The sequence below is a fragment of the Porites lutea genome, chromosome 14 (genome assembly GCF_958299795.1).
Source record: "Porites lutea chromosome 14, jaPorLute2.1, whole genome shotgun sequence".
Classification (NCBI taxonomy): Eukaryota; Metazoa; Cnidaria; class Anthozoa; order Scleractinia; family Poritidae; genus Porites; species Porites lutea.
Window position 1 is genome coordinate 19,677,686 of NC_133214.1, and position 8,982 is coordinate 19,686,667.

The window sequence follows — 8,982 nt, forward strand, 5'->3', positions numbered from 1 at the left end:
CAAAATACTGGCTTAAAGTTATAAATTACCGAGCTAGAGCCCTTCTCTCTGCTTGAAACTGAGATTTGCACTAAAGACGAAGGTGAAACAGATTTGTAGCTAGCTTTCTTTCAACCCTTGGACCAAGTTACAATAAAATGATATGGCGGGATGATTTGTCACTGTATAAAATTAAAGCTGTGGATGAAATGAAACATCTTAGCATAACTACAGTACGGGGCTATTTTTTTCCTTAGGATTTAAAAAGGGAATTTTGAATTTTTCCCAGTGGCCACTGTTAATGGGAGTGAAGGGGTCCTATTGTCAGTAGCCTGCAAATGCAGACATCTTTTCGTTTTTTGTTTCTCTCTGCCCAAAAAGTAGGCTACTTTGTCAGTTGAAACTATCACTCTAAACACCTCAAATTTCAATCCCTTTATTGATTGTAACTCTGATTGGCAATGTAGCTATTTACATGTTTAGCCCTACTTATACTGCAAAATGTCTTAATAACAATTTATAATTTTCACTTTACACTAAATAACAATAATTCAAATATTTCATAAGATTAATAAAGAAAAACTGAGAAATAAAAAATATTCCAAGTTTATAGGACCTTAAAGTGTCAAGCTACACTTAGTTTTTGAATTTTGTTTTTTTGAGTCATAACATTACTGATATTGTCCGTATATTTTCAAAAATTAAAACAGGGAGATAAGAAAATTCCACAGATAAAAAAATTAATAATAACTTCTAATTACAGTTCAGTGACCATTATTGAACTACAGTGCACTTGCCAGTAAACTTGATCTTTTTCAGTACATTAAATTTTGACACTCCAATGCATAAGCGTTTTAACTATTTCATCAAATTTATTGTATTACAAGGGGCAACTAAATTGGAACAGCAATATCTTTTGAAATCTGCCAGATCTCTATCATTTTAACAACAAATAATATTGTCTTATGTTCATGAAAATAAATTATCATAATGCTTAGCTTACCATGTTAATCATAGGATAGAATTATGGTTCTCAAAAAAAATTAATATAAGTGTCTTGAAAAAGTGTCAGTTTTGAAAATAAACTCCTCTAATCAATGCTGACATGAGCACCTAAAATTTATGATGTTACAGCACTTGACTGAAATAAGGTGAAGTCTAATAATTAATCGTTATATTTAGAGCTCAACATAAAACACAACAGACTTAAAACAAGGCCCTCATGTCTACAAGGTTTTAATAGGACTTTCAAAAGTGTTGAGTTTGTAGCAAATTGTAGGTACTTAAAACACCTCTTCCTAATCTAAGATACATAAACTTTGGTCAGAATAAGCAAAGTTTGGGCCGTTCAAATGAAAACGGACTTGTGCAGTTCTTTCCTGTGGCTAATCACTGTCTATTATGTCATACAAGGTGTAATTACTGGTGTTTTTAAGTTAAAGTCATTGAGCAAAACATTCATGCGGTACATGTACTTTTGTATTGCATCAATGACCAATGATGCTTTTCATGTTGGTTATACAGTGTTTAAATGTTTGAATCCATGAAAAAAATCCTGCATTTTGTAACCATTCAAATGAATTTTTCCTGTTGTACTAGTCATTATGCTGTACTTACAAGGTGGTTCTAACTTGTAAGTCCGTGGAAAAAAATCAGGTGCAGGGTAACCATTCAATTGAAAGCTGCAGTGCAGATTTTTCCTGTGGTGCTGATTATTATGTTCAAACTTTTGGGTCTGTGGATGAGATCCCGGAATGTGTGTCCATTCAAATGAAAGCTACTATCCAGCACTTTTCCGCAGTATGGTTCATTAACGTGTATATCATTGTACAAGTGACTGTGCCATGATTATTCAAACATAAGCGTGGCTACTGATTATTAGTTTCCTTTGGTTCTCTTTATTCTTTAAAACAGGTGCTTTTCCATTATTTGAGTCTTGGCCAAAGATGTCTAAGGGTTTAAGCCTTTTAAGATCACATTCAGATTTTCTGAGATAAGACCTCTTTAAGCTCAGTGTTGTGTAGGGTAGCTGGCGGAGTAGCTCGATGGAATTTACATGGTGTTAGATCATTGGTTGGCTTTAACAGCGCTGCTCCAGAATATTTCACACGAGCTGGAGGTGTGTGCTCCAAAGCACGGGCAGCAACTGAAATATGACTGATGTCCAGTGAATCAGAGGAAGCCACAATGGTTGGACTGTGGCACTGTTGGTTGTCCTGTTTTCCTTGATCCAACTCCTTTGATATCTAGAAGATCAACAGAGAAAAACTTATAAAGTGTCTCACTTTATGGTCTCTTAACTTTGAAACAAGAGCTATCATACTTATGTTGCTTTGTATCAAATTGCCCCTGGAAACGGTGCAAACTGCACCCTGAAACTTACAGTGGTCTTAGAGCTGCCTTGATATCTGGTCCTTGGAGATGAGGAGAAGCAGGTGGTCGCCCCAGATGAGTGTCTGAAAAATGAATTTAGAAGGATATAAGCAACCTATAGTAGTATAAGCATTTTTCAGAATGCTTAAGCAATAGTGTTATATTACCATGACAGAGGTTGTAGTTTCAAAATACAAACGTGTGATGTCACAAGCTAGTATTATACTTCTGAAATTATGGGATTTGTTGAGCTTGTTAGAGAGAGCATGCCTAAAAATACCTCCTTGCCAAGTTGTAACCATTTAAACATGTTTGATTAAACTATGATGAAAAACATTAACAGAAGACACAAGCATAGGTTTTTTATCATCCAAGCCAGTCTTACCAGTCAATTTGCTCTAACAAACTGAGTTTCCACAAGTACGCGTTTTTCATTTTGTTCTTTAATTAACAAGTACAGTCATGCAGTAGATACCTTCTTCTGACCCGCCTGCGTGGTGTGTGAGTATCTCTATGCTTGTCAACGTTAACAGCAGAAGGTGAACAAAACACTTCACTGTCCCCTGGCAACATTACACCAGGTGAAACATTCTCGTTGCCTGGAGACGGCACATAGGACCTAGTATCCACTACCTTGACATGCTCTGTCTCATTGGACAAAAGAATCCTGCTATGACCCGGTTTGACTGGAAAAGCGAGAAAGTCATGCAACTTTAGTGTTGAACAATGACAATACATGACTGGTATATATTTACTCTAAAAGGCATGCATATATTTCATAGTGGTATTTTAATGGACATTTGACTCCAGCTATAATTTCGTCATATACTTAAAGTTTGCAGAAACTTTGAATGAAGCAATGCGCAAAAATACCGAGATGCAGATAGGGGATAATCAGTTGACACTCTTCCTCTAGTATGTCAACTTTCACAAAATGTTAGCGACGCAATTTAAGGTTAATTTGACCAGAATTTTGTGCAGCAAGTTGTATGGTCAAAATTGACTTCTTCAAACTTACAGATATACAGTGTACATCTACAGGGCTTTGAGGCTTATTTTCTGAAGTTAGAGAAAAATCTGCTGTAGGGTTTTGAAGTTATTTACATTTTTTGTAAAAATGCGGTTTTTAATGTACGCCAATATCTTAAAGTTTTTAGAACTTAAACTATGAGAAAATAAGCAACATTTTCCTAAAGTTCCACCAATGATTATTCTTTACTTAGGATGCCAAAAATCATAGAAATCAGTGAAATTGTTCCACCGAAAAACATGATTCAAAATCATAGCCAACACACGTATAAATAGGTTTGCGCCACCTTAATTACCACTTCTTCTCTTAGCACTGATTTTAACTAGCTGTAAACTTTGTGTCTGTCTGATGCACCTGTAAGATATTGCTCTAGCACTTTCATCGCCGATAGATTAAGGAATTAAGTGATTAAACATTACACCCAAAGCAGGCTCACTAAACTTCTTACTCTTACCCATTTGATTCAATGGTTTTGAGGGCATAAGAGGTTTGATGGGCGTGGTGAACATTTGTGTTGATGCTGACACAAGACGAGGATGGCTGATACCTTGAGCGTTGGTCATATCACTTAACATTGCTCTCCTGAAGATAAAATATTGAGGTGTTCATTATTGAATAATCGTGAAAAAAGTTTATGATAGGGAATTTTTATTCATGTCACAAACTCTGAAAACATGTTTAATGTACCAAGTCAGTCTGCCTCCCACATAAATGTTTGTATGAGTTTGCCACGCATCCTCCCCCCATGGCAAGGAAGTCATGAGAACGTCTGTGTGGAAGGCTATCCAGGCAAATTACTATGAACAGGGTAATCATTCTAAAAATGCAACACTAGCACTTGATACAGTTAAACCTCAAATTTTTCTAATATATAACTAAAGTTTTAAAGGATCGTTTTCACTGTCTCGCAACGAAAAAAGAAATTGGAAACCATCCAGTGGATGAAGCCAAGAAAATGAAATGTTATAAAAGACTAATATATAAACAATTTGTCCAAGTCTCAGGTCTTTGTGGCCCACAGTTTCTGAGTTGTTTGCTGAAATGACGCACCTTTGTAGAGCATTTTATGTAGATGCCATATTGGTGTACCGTTTTAGTGTACCAATATGGCCGCCAAAAATAAACAAAAACATCTGGAGTTCACTTTTTCTAAGAGAGCTCTTTCTTTTCACTCAATAACTAGCATACGTGTGCATAAACATATCTTCTAATACTTGAAATGGTTATACTGCTGAAAATCAAGAGGAGAGACGAGACAGAACCCCTATGTTGGTGTCACGCACTATGAAAACTTAGAAGTTCAAATTGCTGTATTTTTTAAATGAATCATGCTATGGGAATTTACTTTTTGTTTATCTTCAACCTAGTGTAAATAAGAATTCATAAAACCTCGCTATTTTGACTTAACAATTTGATGACATCACTGTGAAAACCATCTAAACTAATCTTGCAAAAAGTAGTGACCTTTTCACAGCAGGTGAAAGGGGTAACATGTTTTCCGCTGGTCTGCGCTTGCTTTGCAACCTCAGGCTCATGCGTTGACTGTTACGAGCCACAAAATGCTCCAACTCAAGGTCATCTGAATTGTATAACAAAAAAATATACATTTATGTGTTAATAATGATAGATACAAACTACACGTAAACTTCAAGGGGAAATTCATTCATGTCTTAGCCTTCCAAAATTAATTACCTGAAAACATGTTAATAATCAACAATCGAAACAATTCTAAATACTTTATAGTCACCAAAGAGGCAGCTCCAACTGTACGTGTATGCATTTCAGGAGTGTTCTACTATTGATTGGTTAATACGAACACCAAATAAACAGTGCCAAGTGTTTGCTATGCATAACATTGACCCATGGGTGTCCTTGTTACAGACAGAGATATTCGTATGAACTGCGCGAAATGTAGTGTTGAAAGGACCAAGTCAACTGTCCATGACAAAGTTGATCATGTGCTTTATGTGGCATCTGTATTCTCTATAGGACTAGCATATCTCTTAGCGTCTCCACGAAAGGACAGATCGTTGCATCTTACCTTTTTTAACTTCACAGTTATCATCAAGGATGTATTTCTCTTTATTTCGCATGAGATCTGCTTTCACACTCCTGGAACGTCTGTGATGAACTGGTGTCTTGGTGGATGAGGTTTTGAACTTGCTAAGACTTTGGCCTAAACCGGATACAAACCCTGTGGAAAACAAAAGTGAACACCTGCATTGTATGATTATGTAAAATTAGCTTTGACAACTGTTGGTTAGGGCTGCCAATACAGTGGAACCAAGAAACTGGCAAAATTTGTTCGCTGTAACGAGGTTTTGTTATATCAAGGTGCTTTTCGATATATTTTACTATTACTGGGTGAAGAGAATCATCTGTTATACCGAGGACTTCATAATATCGAGGTTCCACTGTAATACTACACAGAGCTGGGTTGTTAAAAGATGGGTTCAGATAACCTGGGGTTAGTGTGAACTTTCAATTCATATTTCGAGGCTTTAAAAGAAAATCCAGTTTTATTCATTTTGCCAACAATTTCAGGATTGAGTTCTCTAAAAAGACTAGAGAAAATCATCTCGAAAAAATGCTTTCAAACAAAGTAGAAGAAACCTGGATTAAAGTTTAACCCTGGGTTAGTGTTAATATTGGCCCTTGAACAACTGGGCCCAGGCCTGTTATTGGTGCCCTCCCCACATGAGAGATAGATCACACCATGAAGGTCTGATCTACCCACCCACCCACCACCCCCCCCCCCCCCCCCTCTGGTCCACCTCCTGCCTCCTACTCTTTTCAAAAAGGAATGTTCATTCATTTTGATCCCCTTTGAATTGTTCAGGAAGGATGAATAAGACAAGGCCAAGGTCTTAACGTTACGTCATTACAGTTTACCTCAAGGGCCCAGGACCCTAGATGATTCTGGCCAACAATTTGACTTACCTCTCAGCTTGCAAAAGAAAAAAAACTCTATTCTGTCTGATTTAATTATTAATTTTTTATAAACGAAAAGCGTACCAGAAAGTGAGCCAGTCCTTGTCCTAGGCCTTGACTGTCTCCTACCTCCTCTTCTAAAATTATTATCACTGTCAAGTTCATCACTGGATGATGTCAAGCCATCAACTAAATCATCTCCAATTGTTTTAGCACGTTCATAGATATCCTCACTCACTGAACCAATTTTATCAGCATTCTTCAAGAGAATGTCAATGACTGACGTCTGCTCTTTGAGCTGTTTTTCAGAAGCGTTGTTTCCTTCTTTCTTACTGTTGTGTATCAGGTTGGGAGTAAGAACAATCGCGAGGTTTGTTGTTCCCATTTTACTCTGCTGTGAACAGGATGCTACTTTTGCTAGAAATTTCATTGTAAACTGTAGAGTGGTGAGATGATGTACAGGAAGGAGCAGACAAAGATGTAAAACAGCCTCAATCCGATCGCCTTCATCTTCCAAATGTTGGCTTTTAATGAAGCAGTTATGGAGCAGGTTGGTAAGGAGTGGCTCTGGTAATTGTCTGAAAAACTGCTTTATCAAGCTTGCGACATCATGAGGCTGAGCATTTTGGAGTGTCTCACCATCTTCTACTTTTTGCTGTTGGAAATAGATTGAGTATTAAATGCTAAGTAATCAAATTTATTGTCAAATCCAACAAAATAAAAATAATACAAAGCTGGTTGGGGAAAAAAGATGTCTATTTTGAGATTCTTACCTTAAGTATTTTTTGGCGTTGAATAGATCCAGATTTTCTAAATAGGCCCTCTGTTGCCAAATGTTGTTGCAGAGAGCTTGCAGAATCTACCAAGAATCTAAGACAAATTTGGGAAAAATATTCTATGAACCCCATTGTTTAAAAAGTCTATTTTCTATTATTAAAATGTTATTTTTGCACACTTACTTGGGAACACTGCAATAGAAATCCTCTCCCACATTGACTGATTCCACTTTTTCAAGGCAAACGCCAAATACTCCAGTTTTATTATTGTCCATAGAGGGCTGAAAGGAACAGTTACAGTGTGTAAACTTAACTGTAATCAACTATAAGGTACACAGTAGAAGCCAGTGTATACACCTTCCTCTGCTCTCTTCCAACAATTTATGCAACAGGACGGCAGAAAGAAGAGGAGGGCAAAACTCGCGTGTGTGACAAGCGTGTTACTGATGTGTTTTTTTGTGATCTTCACTTAAGTTAATGTTTTCTGTTTTTTTACAAGACCTGTTTAAAGAAGGGTGAAGTTGAGTGAAAAAGTTTATCAAACAAAATTATTGTCCTGATTGTCATGCAAGGTTTGCCGTCTTCTTTCCTCTCCCATCCTGTTGCATAAGGTCACTAATGAAGGTAATGGAAAGTGGCTAAAATTTGTAAATGCTTTAAGATTAGATCTTGATCTGATGTTCAGTGGTTATTAACATTTCTGTCTCAGGTCAAAGTTAAATTCAGGTTAAAAGTTTTTAACCTAGGCTACTTGGTTAGTTGATTCTGAATTTCCTTTTTCTCTCATCCCTCATTCAAGAATAGTCAGGTATAGGAGACAAAGGAAATTGAGAGTTAACCTTGTTTAAAAAATTTTAACCTGCATAAAATTTTGACCTGTAACATTTATGTATTAATTGTTCTTGTGGTAAGTAAAATCTATTTTATCATTAAATCATTATTCAACCTTGTTTACCAGGGTAAAACCCTAGGCATAGCAGAAAGCTAACCTAAATAGTTTTACTCCTGATTTAACCTGATCATGGAAGAGATAATTGTTACCTACAACGGAAAAGGGAATGAAAATTTCACTGACGGTGGCAATGACCTTTTTACACTGTTCTACGTCCTTGTGTAAGATATGATCATACAGTGTACATTGGTTGGTGGTTTTATAGATGCTTTGCACATCCGATTGAAGAAGCAACATGGGCAACTGGTTAGTCAAGCTCAAGTGGAGGCTACTTTTAATGTCGATTTCAACAAACATCCGACTTGTAAATGTCTGGACTTTATGAATGGCATATTTTTCTTCAATATTACACTCTAACCATAGGTGAGTCTGTTTTGATTGAAAGGGGCATTTGTTAAAAAATGGTTTTAAAACAGGGAAGAATTTGGCTGATGGCAGAAATAACGCCAGCGGCAAGCAGTTGGTTCACCAGGTGGGATGATGAAGTCAGTTTCACTGTTCATTGCTATTCATCATGCATGCATTGTAACCTCATGCTCTTTAAAGCAAACTGGCCGTAATTCTTAGACTGCAATCGAATATACACTAAACAGTTAAATATAAAGTAGAAATACTAGCAATATATCAAATTAGATCATAAAATTTAAGATCAACGTTTGTTCATAAAGCTTATAATCTTTACAACGAATCAGTTAAACCGCGTCGCTTACTTGAATTTTCTGTCCTTTCAGCTTCGGTACTTTGATTCCAATAGTCTTCAGATAACGTCTAACAACAAATCGAACATTGTCTTTGAAATCGATAGAGGAAAAGTCCTTCATTCTCAATTTTTCGGATACAAAAAGTTGTTTCTTGTCGTGTTTTGTCTTGAGCAAAATTCGAATACTGCGCTCAACCGTTCTGCAATCTGATTGGCTAGACGAAGTGTAGACGATTTATGG

The 8,982-nt window shown here is 36.5% G+C and overlaps 1 protein-coding gene across 1 annotated transcript; it reads right to left on the reverse strand.

The window, feature by feature from the left end:
* Positions 1 to 399: 399 nt before the first annotated feature.
* On the reverse strand, positions 400 to 8,970 carry LOC140925295 (uncharacterized). The gene is made up of 10 exons (XM_073375293.1): positions 8,752 to 8,970; positions 7,273 to 7,370; positions 7,087 to 7,183; positions 6,398 to 6,968; positions 5,424 to 5,576; positions 4,847 to 4,961; positions 3,837 to 3,964; positions 2,828 to 3,038; positions 2,363 to 2,435; positions 400 to 2,225 (listed from the first exon to the last, which is right to left on the reverse strand). Exons 1-10 carry the CDS (start codon positions 8,860 to 8,862, stop codon positions 1,959 to 1,961), a joined length of 1,824 nt encoding a protein of 607 aa, XP_073231394.1. The 5' UTR covers positions 8,863 to 8,970; the 3' UTR covers positions 400 to 1,958.
* Between the last annotated feature and the right edge of the window lie 12 nt (positions 8,971 to 8,982).